This window comes from Macaca thibetana, chromosome 14 (genome assembly GCF_024542745.1).
Source record: "Macaca thibetana thibetana isolate TM-01 chromosome 14, ASM2454274v1, whole genome shotgun sequence".
NCBI lineage: Eukaryota > Metazoa > Chordata > Mammalia > Primates > Cercopithecidae > Macaca > Macaca thibetana.
In genome coordinates, this window is record NC_065591.1 from 120,349,025 (window position 1) to 120,363,518 (window position 14,494).

The 14,494-nt window shown below is 52.5% G+C and overlaps 1 protein-coding gene across 2 annotated transcripts; it reads right to left on the bottom strand.

The window, feature by feature from the left end:
* Nucleotides 1-3,054: 3,054 nt before the first annotated feature.
* TP53AIP1 (tumor protein p53 regulated apoptosis inducing protein 1) lies at nucleotides 3,055-5,707 on the bottom strand. Of its 2 annotated transcripts, none has more exons than XM_050756019.1 (3): nucleotides 5,247-5,707; nucleotides 4,136-4,231; nucleotides 3,055-3,310 (listed from the first exon to the last, which is right to left on the bottom strand). In XM_050756019.1, exons 1-3 carry the CDS (start codon nucleotides 5,398-5,400, stop codon nucleotides 3,231-3,233), a joined length of 330 nt encoding a protein of 109 aa, XP_050611976.1. In that variant the 5' UTR covers nucleotides 5,401-5,707; the 3' UTR covers nucleotides 3,055-3,230. The 2 variants fall into 2 exon arrangements, with proteins under 2 accessions (XP_050611976.1, XP_050611975.1); XM_050756018.1 differs by having other exon boundaries at nucleotides 3,055-3,322.
* Nucleotides 5,708-14,494: the final 8,787 nt, after the last annotated feature.

Consider the following 14,494-nt stretch of genomic DNA (forward strand, 5'->3'; position numbering starts at 1 on the left):
GAGTAGGGTGAGGGGTAGGAGAAGGGGACTGAGTAGGGTGAGAGGTGGGAGAAGGAGACTGAGTAGGGTGAGGGATGGGAGAAGGAAACTGAGTAGGGTGAGGGGTGGGAGAAGGGGACTGAGTAGGGTGAGGGGTGGGAGAAGGAGACTGAGTAGGGTGAGGGGTGGGAGAAGGGGACTGAGTAGGGTGAGGGGTGGGAGAAGGGGACTGAGTAGGGTGAGGGATGGGAGAAGGAGACTGAGTAGGGTGAGGGGTGGGAGAAGGGGACTGAGTAAGGTGAGGGATGTCAAGATCAGCATTCTCATTTGGGGCCTGAACAAAGGATAAATGATCACATTTGCTAAGAAAATACTGGAGAAAGATCGTGCTTGAAAAAGAGTTCCTTTTCTTCTGTGTTGAATGTTATCTTAGTCCATTTTCTATTGCTTATAACAGAGTACCTGAAACTGGGTAATTTGGAAAGAAAAGGAATTCCTTTTTTATGAAGGGCTGAGGAGTCCAAGGTTGAGGGGCTAAACATGGTGAGGGTCTTCTTGATGGCAGGGAGTATGCAGAGTCCTGAGGCAGCACAAGGCATCCCATGAGAACCTATTCATCCACTAACTCATTAATCTGTGAATCCGTTTATCCACAAATGGATTAATCCATTCATGAAGGTAGGACCCTCATGGCCCAGTCACCTCTCAAAGGCCTTATCTCTCAGTTCTGCCGTGTTGGGGATTATGGCTCAGCATGATTTCGGAGGGGACAGACATCCAAAGCATAGCAGATGTGAACCCTCTGTGACGCATCCAAGGAAGCTACTGGCCTAGGACAGAAGCCCAAGAAGGAGGAGGAAAGCGCAAGGGCAGAAGACAAACCAGCGGAACCAGGTGTCCAGGCCATCAAAGACCAAGGGAGGAGCACTTCCAGCGTGTCAGGAGGAGTGTTGTACACTGCCAAGATGGGGAGTGCAAGGGGGACGGTGCCCCTTAGCAAGAGCTGTTGTCAGGGTGTGGACACAGAGGCCAGTGTAGAGGAGCTGAGGGTGCACCAGGCAAGAGGATTGACAGGAGGTGCATATGATTTGATTCCTGGAATATTGGTCATGATGTGGAGGTGAGAACCAGGGCAGCAGGTGTCTGCAGGGAAAGGGGGTGGGCAGAGATGATTCTGGAGTTTCAGATTGTGAGCTGATGTTTTAAGATGCAAGACACTGAAGCGTGTTTAAGTGCGGATGGGAAATGTCTGCTGGAGAAGAGGAAGCAGAAGATGCCAATGGCAAAGATTACCCGGGGCGTGAGGCCAGGGTAGGTGGGAGTGGGGACGCAGAGCCCGAGGCGGGATGAGGTAGAGAACCCCTCTCCAAGGGGTGCTCTGCTCTTCCCTGCTTTCCTGCTACCTGTTCTGCCCCCTTCTCTCTGCCTTTTGGAAAATCCTCTTTGTCTTCCACTCCCCAGATGAAGTCACACCGCCTTTGTTCTTCATACCCAACCCAACCCACACTGCTCCCTCTTCCCACTGAATGCTCGTGGTCTCCCTCAGTGGACTCATTGTTCACTCCAGGTAATCACCGGTGTCTTCTCAAAGTGCCGAAGGCCTCAGCCACCTGGTGGCCCAGTGGTCCAGGTGGCGCTTCCTCCCTCTGTGGCGCCCTCAGCACCTGGCTCAGTCCTGACGGAGACATCTACACGGGAGGCAGTGACGGAGGAGACCCCGTGGCTTCCCTGTGACATCGGGACTTCAGCCTTGAATGAACACTCAGAGAGCGACAGATGTCCCGCTGCCAAAATCCATGTTTCTCATGAGGACGAGGGCAGAAGGACTGAGCCTCAGCCACTGGCCATTAAGGAAAGTACAAGCCAGGTGCAGGGTGCCACCAGGAGCACTGTGGGCGTGGACCACACCCCACCCCGTCCTGCGTGCGGCCTCTCATCAAACGTGTCAGACTGAGAAACTGGCACCAATCTCAGAAGCCATTAGGAGGTGCTAAGAGCAGATGGGGCGTGAACACTACAGGGCACTCATGCCCACCCTGAGCAGATGTTCATCAGCTGCTCAGTAAAAAAAAAAAAAAAAATGTAGGGAAGAGGATTGGCAGGTGAGAGAGAAATAACCGGCCTGGGGCAGCTCTGAGGCATCCTGGGGGCCAGTGCCCAGGCAATGTGGACCGCAGGTGGTTCCACCTTCAGATGGCTTGTGAATCACACCTGCCTCTGGAATTCTTGGGGACAGTTAGCATAGTTAGAACAGTGCCTGAAATATAGCAAACGTAAGTGTTAAATACAATAATAAAACAATGCAACAGTAGCTATTATTATCCTTCCAAAGCAAGAGTTGCAGACAGATAAACCTGGGTTTGTCCAGTGTATTGGCTTCCCAGAGTTACCCTCGAACAAGTCATTTAAACTCTGATTGTTTTAATCTGAAAAATGAAGACACTCTTACTTCCAGGGCAGGGTTGCTGGAGAGATAACAGAAGATACTACGGTAGAGTTGACAGAGCCCCTAGGACATCACGGGGGAGCAGGCGTGGCTTCTCCTGGGGAAGACGGGTCTTCAGCGAACACACACCTTCACTCCAGGAATCCTCCCATAGACACGGTGACGGCTGATTTTATGTTGACTTGCCTTGATCACGGTGTCCAGATATTCAGTCTAACATTGGTCTGGATGTTTCTGTGATTGTGTTTTTTGGATGAGATAAACGTTAGATCAGCAGTTTTGGTGCAGTAGGTTGGTCTCTGTAATGCAGGGAGGCCTCATCCAAGCGGCTGAACACAATGAAGGCCTGAAGAGCATGAAGGACTCAGCTCCCCCAGCAGGAAGAAAGTCCCCAGCAGACAGCCTCAGAGTGAAGAGCAGCACTGGCTTCCTCCTGGGTCTGTGGCCTCCCAGCCCGCCCTGCAGACTTTGGATTAGCCAGCCTCCACAATTCCTCAGGCTCATTCTCTCTCTATACACACACCATGTTGGTTCTGTTTCTCCGGAGGGCCTTGACTGCCATGGATATAAAGCTCCCTCTGATTGTCAGAAGGATGCAAAATGAGGCAGCCTAGCCACCCAGTGGGCCCAGTGGTCAAGGGGGGAAATGAGGTGGCCACTAGTCAGTGCCGGGGCCATTTCTAGATGGTGCCTTTTTGTTTGTTTGTTCGTGTTTGTTTTGAGATGGAGCCTCTCTCTGTCGCCCAGGCTGGAGTGCTGTGGTGTGATCTCGGCTCACTGCAACCTCAATGGTGCTTTTTTCTGATCACAGCTCAGGCTTACGTGCTGACCCCAGTGGCCTATCTTTAAGCACTGTGGCTCCAGGAAAGAAAGGCCTGGAGAGACCTAGACCAAGGTCTCAGCGGGGAGGGAGAGAATTTGCTCTTTGCAAAATGTATGGAGTCCTTGTTATTTACCAGATATCATGTTAGAGACCAGGGATAAAAACAACAGTGAATTTCAGTGAATCTAAAACAATCCGTTGTAAGACAGAGCATTATTCTATCTCCCAAGACAGGAAAAAAACATCTTTAGATTTCATAGATATCAAATGGGAAAACAATATATTGTGGAATAAACAAAATATGCTAATGGTAACAATGAGATATCTAGGACATACTATGTACAGGTGCTGTTCTTAGCATTTCACATATACCATTTTACTCAGTGAATCTGTGAGATGGAAGCCATTGTCGTTCTATTTTATAGACAGGTACACTGAGACTCAGGCAGGCCAGTTGTCCTGCCCATGTACACACAGCTCCTAAGTGGTAGAGCCAGGATTTGAACCCAGACCCCGCAGCCTGGCTCCATGCTCTCAACAGCTTTGCAGAAACTAAAGTTGGAATGGAAGACCGCTCATTCCAATTTTTCCCATTGTCCAGCATCCCACGGCCCATTCCAGAAAGTTCAGTGGGTGTCAATGAGCTTGGCTGTGGTGACCACTCTTACGTGTACCATTACCTTTTATTTTAATTTGAGAAATTAAATAAAATATATCCACAGTAGTTTACAACTCTGCCATGATGTCATTTTGTCAGATGGCAAATTTCAGGAGAGGCTCAAACTCCAAAAACCCTATGTTGTTACCTGAATTTAACGAGAGGGCGTCAAATCACTTAATTCTATCACAGCCCACACCCATGAATTCACTAAGTAATTATCACACACCTGTCAGGCACCAGACAGTTGCTGAGGACCAAGATCCAGACGAAACTGATGGAGCTTCTCTTCCCCTGCACCTTCCGTGAACTTGGAGACACAAAGCTAAAAGACCGAAACCTGAGAGAGAATGGGAGCAGGCTGTGAGGCCCTGCCCTGCAGGCCGTCTCTTGGATGGTTTATGCTTCTCTGGCAGGTTTTCCCCTAGGTATTCATGGCATCGGGGGGCATTTCACCTCAGCAAAGTGATGACGCTGCCACTCAGGTTCCCATGGAAACCAAACTGGGACAGGAGGAACAAAAGGCTCCTCAAGGTCAGTGGTGCAAAGGACATTAGAGACAAAGACAGAGACAGCAAATCCGCCCAAAGAACAGACAAAAACCGGCGCTTCCTCCCTCCCATCACCACAGCTCGGGGCTTTGTCACTCCAGCACACCTGGGCCCTGCACTTCAGACGCTGCGTGATTTTTGAGCTTCTGGGGAGAGAAGCCTGGGCCTCCAGGGAGGTGCAGACGCTCCTGGCTCCTGGCAGACTCCTGGGCCAGGCCCAGCCTGTGTCTGTTTCCGGAGCCACGCGCTGCCTGTGCTGGGATGAATGCATGGCCGCTGCATCCTTCCCCCTCCTCAGAGCCCACAAGCTTCCGAGTGCGTCATCTTCATGATTGGCCACAGGAAATGACTTCTTGGAGTAAGTGACTGCTGCTCCGAGGCCCATCTGGACAAAAGCAGGATCCGGGATGGACACAGAAGAGCAGACCCCGAGCCCTGCGCCCCAGCCTCCCCTCCCCATGCGTTCCACATGTGTCCTCTGTTCAGCCTCTCCATTTAACTCTCCTTTCTGAACGCCCAGCCAGGCACCGCCTTCCTTCCAAAAGCCTTGTTTCTCAGAAAACCTTTTGCCTTCTAGAAACCCAGGATTCTGAGGAGGAAGAGGACTGGCCTTTCTCTTGGGACTATTGATCAGGGCTGTCAGTTCCCAGCTCCATCCAGTGCCCTGAGCTGGGGACACAGATGCTGTCACTGGGTCCTGGCGAGTCTGAAAACTTGGGATGTCAGCACCACGGTGAGAGCAGAGTCTGCGCAGGGCCACTGCAGGCAAAAGACTGTCTTGCTTTTCACTGCAGGGGCTTCCCCAGTCCAGTGTGTGTGTCTGAGCCCTGCCGTTGGGAGGCATCATCAAGAGGCTCTGGTCTCCCCTGCCCAGGCCCTGCCTCCTGGCCCCACTGCCGGAAGCTTGAGCAGATCTGAAGCTCGCCTTAGAGGAAGACCCCATCCAGGGCAGACCCTGAATGCAGAAAGCAGAGAACTTGGCTTCTCCTCATTTGTTGTTAGGGCCAGTGCCTAAGGGACTAAAAACAAACAAAACAGGCTAAAACCAGGAGCAGTGGTGGCAGCGCTGGGCCAGCAATGATGATTTCTATTGTGAGGGTTTCGGTCGTGCTTGGATCTGGGAGCGGGAGGCCGATGCACCCAGAGACCCTAGGGTAGGGCTGTAACCACTGTAACCACACATCTTAGGAGACACTTTGGGAAGCTCAAACTGACGCCATTTGTGCTGAATTTTGGGGAAAGGGGGTGGGATGATGGACTTGGGAGCACTGTCGTTAACTGGTCATTGATTAGATATTAACTAGTCATTAACTAGACTTTCGGGAAAGCAACGAGGCCTCTGTGTCCACAGTTGGAAGGCATGGGCTACCCTGATTGGGGGTGCTCCAGCTGTATTCACGATTCACATTCATTCATTACATGCCTGATCTCTGTCTCAGGGGCCCAGCCTCCTGTGAGTAAGCTCTCAGATTCAGGGAAAGGCGTCTCAGAGAACTCCACGTCTGTGTGGAGTCAGATGGATCTGAGCGGACCACAGAGCCGCCTTCTCTGTCCCACTCTCTCTCCCACTCGCCTGCTCAGAGGTTCCCGGCCGGCTCCCTGTCTCCCTCTCTGCCCTCCTGGGTATCACGGGCCCTCAATGCAGGGCAGCTGGTGCCCTCACTTGTCTCCCATAGTCCTCTGTCGTCTGGGCTCCTGTGGCCCCTCTCAGCTTTCAGGACTGTCCAGTCTTCCGCATCCCTGTTCTTTCTCCCGCAAGTCCCCGGTGGCCCAGGCTCTAGGGGGGAGTTGCATTCTGAGCTACTGCCCACATGGCTTCCCCAGGGCGGCGGGAGCTCAGGTACGGCAGGCCCCATCCTTGACAGCCTGAGGCTCAGAGTCCATGACCTCCAGGGGCAGCCCACAGCAGCACCCCCTGCATCACCCACAGAATAGAGGGAGACAGAGGCTCTCCACACAAAGGCACTGAGAACAAAGAATACCCCAAAAGCCACCGAGGTCTCCGGGCAGCAGAGAGTGGGAGCGCTCGTCACAGGCCAGAAGCCCGCCCGGCAAGTAGCAACAGACACCTCAGGTTAAAAAGAAAGGAGAGCTTGCCACCTCCCACCCTCCCCATTCTAGTCAATTTGGGCCAGTTTGGTGCACGCTAGCCACGTGCAGTGACCATGCTAAGTACTGTGCGTGTACTATTTCTTGGAATACTTCCTGCAACCTTATGAAGTTCTCGCCCAATTTAACCAGCAGTAACGAAACTCAGAAGGCATTTACCCAATGCTGCACATCAGGAAAATGTAAAAGAACGAACAGGGCTTCAATACCAGGATTGAGCCCAAAGGTCACGTTCTTTCCCCGCGGTTCCCTTCCCCATCTGGTTCTGGGGAACTACACTCTGCACGCAGCCCCCAGGAGACTACAGGCCCTGGGCTCCCAAAACTCAGTGGCAGTGCAAAGCCACCCTCAGAAGAGCTGCCCAGGACAAGTGCTCCCGCGGCCCATTGCTCACTCCCCGCAGAGGCAGGGGCAGCTGCCTGCTGCCCCAGATGGACATAGAAGGTCACCACGTGGCCTGCCGGGGTCTGCAGGATAGACGGCAGGAGGTGAACAGTTTGAGCTGGTGCCTCCACCTGCCTCTTCCAGCCACAGAAAACAGGATTCTCCAGGGTTCACGCCTATGCGTCTGGATCAATGCTGGGCATTTTGTTGGGTGACAAGCCAGCAGCCATGCAGGGCATGTACCTGTAGATGATGCACTGCCTTAGTGTCCAGACAGAACAAAAGGGATCCCCTTTCCAGCCCGAAACTGTCGGATTCTCTAAGAGGTCATGCTACAACCCATCTCAATGCAAGAGGGACTGTGGCTCTTCTGGAAACACGATGCCTCGGGGCCATGAAATGACAGCTGCTTATTTTGAAGAACTGGGCTGTTCCCATGTAAAGTTGGCTGCAATGGATGATGTTTCTGACTCATACTCTGGCTTTAAAATCAAAGTTTTTGTTAGAAACCAGCTTTGTTTTCCTTCTATTTCCTGTTTGAAAAGTGAAGCATTAACACGAAGGAGGGCCCCAGCTGAGTTCATGCTGGGACTCAGGCTGCAAATGGCCAGTGGTCCCGGGATATCCAGGGAGCCATTCAGAGGGGACACTTCCAGCTACCATGCAAATTCATCATGCACCCATCCCCCCTTGCTGCAGCCCTGGCCTTAGAACCCTCAACACACGGCCCTGGGCAGCTACCCTCAAACACCTGGACGCCAAGCATGAGAGGGAACCCACTTACCTTCCCTGGTCTCTTATCACAAAGTACCTTAGAGCCTCCTGCACAGGAACCCACTCCTTAGAGGGCACGAGGGGCTAAGTTTTGTTTGAGACCAGCTGGCATTGGAAGAGAGAAATGAAAGTTATCCCCTGTCCCTGCTTCCAGGCCAGGGCAGAGCAAGCTGCTTTCGGCCCTGTCTCTGAGGCAGACATTAGCACACTTGTCTCAGGCAGAAGCAGCCTTAGATGGCGTTACAGTTTGAATGTGGTCCCCCGCAAAATCCAGGTGTTGCCAATGTGATAGCATTAACAGGTGGGGCCTTTAAGAGGGGATTAGGCCATGATTGGAATCAGGGGTCCTGATGCAGGGGCTGTGTGGAGGGAGTACATTCACTTGTTGCCCTTCCACCTTCAGCCACGTGAGGACGCAGTAGCAAGGCACCATCGTGAAAGCACAGACTGGAGCCATCACCAGGCACGGAACCTGCTGGCACCTGGCTCCAGAACTGCGGGTAGATACGTTTCTGTCCTTTATGAATCGCCCAGTCTCCGGGGTTGTGTGAGAGCAGCACAAAATGGACTGGGACAGCTGGAATGTCAGTTTGCATCAGCCCCCACCCACACACTCAGGGCGTGCCGCGGCGGCCATGCTGGGTGCCTTTCTGCAGGTGTCCAGGCACCAGGAGCACTGGCCCAGTCTCAAGGGGCGTTCATGTCAGGGAGGTGCCCTGGCTAGTGTCAGCTTCAGCGCCACCAGCATCAGGAAGTTCATCCCAACAAGTCTGGGCAAGAGAACAGGCGGTGAGATCACATCCTACCCGTCCAGAGACCCCCAGACTTTGGAGCAGGAATCTGAAGGACCTGAGGCTCCTGAAGTGAGAGGGGACAGAGCTAGGAGAAGGGAGGGCAGCCAGGAGGGCAGGGACGCAGGGGGCGGGATGGGGAGAGCCAGGCTGGCATTAGCAAGAGCTTCTTCATGTCCTTTTGGCCCAAGGGGGCCATGTTCTCTGAGGAAATGGGACTTGCTCCAGGGCAGAGGAAGAGCTCGGCATCCGCTGTTCCCTCTCCCGAACAGCTCCTGGGGAAAGTCCACCACCATCTTCTTGCCCCGTTCTGTGCCTTCATACAAGCGATTCTCTCCACCTGCGATGCCGTTCCTCTCCCTCCTGTGGCCAGTGTCCATGGGTTCTCTGAGAAGGAATAGGAAGTATTTTAAGGTAGACCTCCTTAACCTCCTCCCAGCTGGCTGGATCCCTCCCTCTGGGCCCTCACACATCTCAGTTCCCAAACGACCATTCACATGATAGCCTAAATTAGTGGATCCTTGGTGTGTGGTGTGTGCAGTTATAATGGGTTGCCTCAGCCTCCAACGCACCCTTCATTGCCTTCCTCTGTGATAATGCCCCTGGGCCCTGTACCCATTTCTCTCTTGCCAGCTGGCATGACGTTTAGCCTTGTGCAGAGGCAGGGGCCTCTCCCCGGTTCTGAGACTTCTCTCTTTGCTTGTTTCTGGCTGCTGGGGGGACACGAGGGATACTCGGCACTGTTCTCCCTTCAGCAAATGTTGTTGCCAGTCCCATCCCAGGTTCCTGGCCTGCTGCTCCCTGAGGAGGGTTTGCCAGTGCCAGCCCATGCTCCCCTGTACCCAGCCTTGGTCTGCTGGGACCCAGTGGAAAGCCCACAGCTGCCGCCCCCACCCACCTTCCCCTGCTTGCCAGCCACAGTCACCAGCTGTGGACTTGCGCGGCTGTGCTCCAGAAGCAGAGCTGGGTGGAGGAGGGGCCCCGCGCACAGAGGAGAATATGAAGACACCCTCTAGAGGCTGTGGCAAACACAGGTGCCCTGCCCCATGTCCCGCCCGCAGTCACAGCCCTTCCCACATGGAGGGTCCTGTCATCAATCTTTTTGGGGGCTGTGGACACTCTGCATCCCCATACCTGTGGCGGTCCTGGCGCATGGTAAGCTCTCAGTAAGTGTGGCGAGTCACTGCTGAGAGAACTAACAAATGAACCTCCCACCACCAACCACAGGTAGCTGGGGCAGAACCAGGGAACTGCTCAAAGGAGGCTGGCGACCCCTGCCGTGACATGCCCGCTGTGCCCAGGACCCAGGCTCCCACAACTTGAGTCCTTCCTCTGTCCCAGATCCATTCAAAGTGAAGTGGCCTCCAGACAGGCTTCCCTAGGGGCCCTGCTCACTGTCCGTGAGGCCACCATGCCCCTGCTCACCATGGGACATGAGAAAGGGCCTGGCCCGTGGACCAGGGCTGACGTAGGTCTGAGCCCCAGCTCAGTGGTCTGCTAGCTGTGTGAGCTTGCGCAGTAGCTCTTCAGGTGTGGCTCTGGACGCGTGGCATCAGCATCAGCGTCACCCGGGAACCTGGTAGAGATGCACATTTTGGGCCCCAACCTCCTTCGACCAAGTCAGAAATTCTGCAGTCTATGTTTTCATAAGTCCTCCAGGTGACTCTGATGCACTCTCAGGGTTGAGGACCATCGAGAGAGAGCCGTTTAACTGAACTCCTCCAGGCCTCGCCTGCGCACGGTCACAGCCGCACCCTCTGCACGCAGTCGCTGAGATGTGTGTGAAACAGCAGGCACACAGCAGAGTGAATTGCGGTGGTCGGAGCATACCTGAAGCACCAGGGCTGGCCCCCTCCCTCCCCTCTCCTCCCCTGCCTCCTAGGAGTCGGAGGGCCCGTGGAAATGGTCTCCTCCTGCTTTGACTGAGTGCGGGTCTGAGCAGAGGCTTTCCGAGTGAGCTGAGCAGGTGAGCCTGAGCATGGCCTGTCAGGAGCAAACCCATAGGCTGGGGGGCCGTCCCTGGAGATGCCCCTGGGCTCCTTGAGGGGAATGGCTGAGTCCCTGCCTGTCCTTGGCAGGTCTGCAGTGGTGGGGTGGCTCAGGCAGGTGCCCTGTTCACAACCAGTGCTGCTGGGGGTGAAGGCAACGGGTGGGTGAGCAGGGACAGCATGAGCCACGTGGCTGGGAGCTGGGCCAGCTCGCTCTATGTGCATGTCGTTTCCACGTGTGCAGCAGAAACTGGCGTCTCTCCACAACGCTGACTTTAGTCTTTCTCACCTTTTCTTGCTTAGCTTAAAATAGGCCTCTCTTCAGGGACAAGGTGGCATTATATCAAGCCAAAGTGTGAGGGCGCAGGGAGACCCGCGAGGCAGGGCCCCCCGAAGTCCTGGCGGTTTCTACCCAGCCTCTCGAAATTGACTTGAAGGTGTTTACCTGGCACATTGTTTTTTCCGACTTCCTACACTCTGCTACCCACTCTGTCCTTCCTCAAGGCGGGCATGCTCATCAGCTGACTTCATCTCTCCCTAATGGCAAGGCCTGACCTAGAAATGCAAGTCAGATCCTGGCTCAAATGAGGCTGGAAAAGACGATGCCTGTAAGACCGACAAAGACAGTGCAAGGTGAGGTGACCGCCGCTGTGTCTGGGTGCGGGGCTCCCTTGTCCAGCTGACCCTAAGTCTGCATCAGCTCAAATGTAGTTTCCGGTTCCCCAGTGAGATTCCCACTCCCGCCTGGAGGGGAGACGTGCCTGCCTTTTGAATGAAGCGTTGCCCACTAGAGATAGTATCACAGGCAGAATTGTCATTTTTAGCCTTTTTACATGTTGCCAACTTTCAGACATACTATTCCTTTTTATCCCTCCAAATTCCTCGAAAGCTGCTTCTATTTTGGAGCTCTTTATTCCCAGTGCTGGGTAATTTCTCCCTGGCTGTTTTTATTGTAGAGACTGGAAACCTGATGTGATGAACCCTCACTGAGTACAAATCCTGGGGGGCTCGTAGTTAACCGGGTAAGACACCTCATCCTGAGAAATGGTCCAGATTTCCTTTTAAAAATTCATTGTCTCTCTGAGATACAGATATATTTCCTTGTCTCATTCCAGAATCAAAAGTTCTAATTTTGCCAAGAATAATTTTTGTCCAAATATGTTTTCTTCCTGGTGTTCCAGAGAGTCTGGGATAGCAAGAGGTGCGGAGCTTTGGTCCTTGGATGGCTCTGATTCCATCATTCCTCCAGCAACCAGGGAACAATCATTGCTGGGCAGGGAATCCCTGCTTCCTCCCTGGGCTTCCAGCCTTCCCCCAGCAATCCTTTTTCTTTTTCGATAGAGTCTCACTCTGTCACCCAAGCTGGAGCACCATCTCAAGGCACCACAACCTCCATCTCCTGGGTTCAAGCAATTCTCCTGCCTCAGCCTCTGGAGTAGCTGGGATTATAGGTTCCTGCACCATGCCCGGCTAACTTTTGTATTTTTTAGTAGAGATGGGGTGTCACCATATTGGCCAAGCTGGTCTCGAACTCCTGACCTCAAGTGATCTGCCCACCTCAGCATCCCAAAGAGCTGGGATTACTGGCATGAGCTACTGCACCTGGCCCCCAACACTCCTTCTTAAGACCCATTTGAAAATAATGACAAAAACCACAATTACTTTTGCACCAAGTTTAACCACAATTTACCAGTGTGCAGTTACTGTGGCTTGAATATTGTTATCCATGCATGGCACTTCTCTTAAAATTTGCTCCCATGCAATCAGAACACTTCTATAGGGCCTGTCTCCTTAGATAGACTTGACCATCCTTCTCTGCTCTCGCATCTACTGCTTGGGGCGAGGGCAAGGTCTGGCCCCTGGGGATAGGCCGGACAGGCTCACCAGTTGGACAAATGGATTCAGGTCAGCTTTGTAGACTTGGCCTATTCCCACCCCTTGACACAGTGGGAAAGTCTTGCTTCCTGCCAGTTCTCTGCTAAACCATACTCAGCATTTCCGTTTTTATAAGAGAACCATGAATTCCAGGGTATTGGGCATAGTCTGAGCTACTAACAATGGGTTACTTTTCTTACTTTTGCCTATTACAGCTTGAGGGCAGAGCTCCTCCAATCAGACCCTCAAAGCAACGATGAATCAACAGCAGGCCAAGATTCCGGCATTCCCAGGCCTGGCCTAATGTCACCCTAGTCTTTGACCCTGCCTGCTGGACTTTAGGACGTGAAGAGGTTAGACATGGATGAGGTTATAGAGGTGTATGCCCGCCAGAAGATGGTGAGCATCCAGGCCACATTGAGGGGCTGGAGCATCCTGCAGTGCTGTGCATCTTAGAATGAGCCCACAGCCCACCTGCCCCAGAGCAGTCTGAGTGTTAAATGTGTTGGTTCTTGAACCCCATTCTGGGTCTGCTGAATCAGAATCTTTCTGAGCGGGGCCCAGGAACTTCCATTCTAGGAGGTTCTTGTGCATATTTCATTGATCGATATGTTAATTGAAGAATCTAAGCCAAGGGATGGCATCATCAGATTGGCCACTTCAGTCATGTTTTGTGGGACGGATTTTAAAAACTGGAGTCCAGACAAACAATTGCTGTAGTGCTGCAGGTGACAGACCTTGACAAGCTGATCTCAATTGTCAGTGGCAGGGTAGAGTGAGACAAGGAGGCCAGGGCAAGTCTCTGGCTTGAGTGACCAAGTAGATAGAGGATAATTAGGGGATTCAGAAACAGGGGCTGAGTTGAGAGGCCTGTGGGATCTCCAGATGGGAGCAGTCAAGCAGAAAGTAGGATCCACAGGCCTGGATCTTAAGAGAAAGTTGCAAACAAAAGATCCAAATAGGTGGGAAAGGAAATCCTTGGGGTAGATGCAATTTCTCAGGATGAAAGTGAGAGCGAAGAAAAGGCACTGAAGCCAAAAGCTTCAAGAACACCAACATGAAAGGACTAGGCAGAAGGGAAGTTGCCCAGTGCGTGGGAGCTTATGTGGGAAAGCATGTTTTTGTGTGTCTGCTTCAGATACATTTATATTTCAACAGGATAGAACGTTTTGGTGGGTAGTAATCAGTCCATGGAGCTCCATTCAAGTATTGTCCCAGGGCCGGCCGTGGTGGCTCACGCCTGTAATCCCAGCACTTTGGGAGTCCAAGGCAGGTGGTTCACTTGAGGTCAGGAGTTCAAGATCAGCCTGGCCAACCTGGCAAAACCGTGTCTCTACAAAAAATACAAAAAAAAGAGCTGGGCATGGTGGTGCACGCCTGTAGTCCCAGCTACTCAGGAGGCTGAGTCAGGAGAATCACTTGAACCCAGGAGGCGGAGGTTGCAGTGAGCAGAGATTGTGTCTGTGCACTCTAGCCTGGGCGACACAGCGATAATCCATCTAAAAAAAAAAAGTATTATCCCAGGCTATTTAATAAATGTGCTCAAAAATCACAATGAGCTGTAGTCAGTAACCAGAGTTAAATGTTCCTGTTAGGGGTAAAGGGAGAGAGGACTGAGTTGGGTGGGAGAACAACTCTACAATCAGTGAGAGTTGACATGACGTGGACATAGCCGTATCCTCTTCACTGAGCCTCCAGTCCCTGCACACTGAGAAGGTGAAAAATGCTTTCAGCAAAATTGCCTCCAGAAAGAAATGCCACCAGCTGACCTTTTCAGCTGTGAGTATAAGACACATGAAAAAGAGATTCTGGAAGGACAAAGAGGAAAGTGCTTCCTACACCTCCCATTTGAGTCGGGGCAGGGCGAGTATGTGCTTTCAATGTCTCTTGGCCGAGAATAAAATGGATTTTCCCCTTTCCCACTTTATGTGGATGTTGTTGGTAATAATTCACAAAGTATACTCCTGTTTATACTTCAGTTCTCCATGGTAAATGTTTAACCATAATTGCACCTTAAGAACAGCAGTTCTCAACCTTTTCTGCACCAGGGACTGGTTTCATGGAAGACAATTTTTCCATGGACTGAAGAGGAGGATGGTTTCACAATGACTCAAGT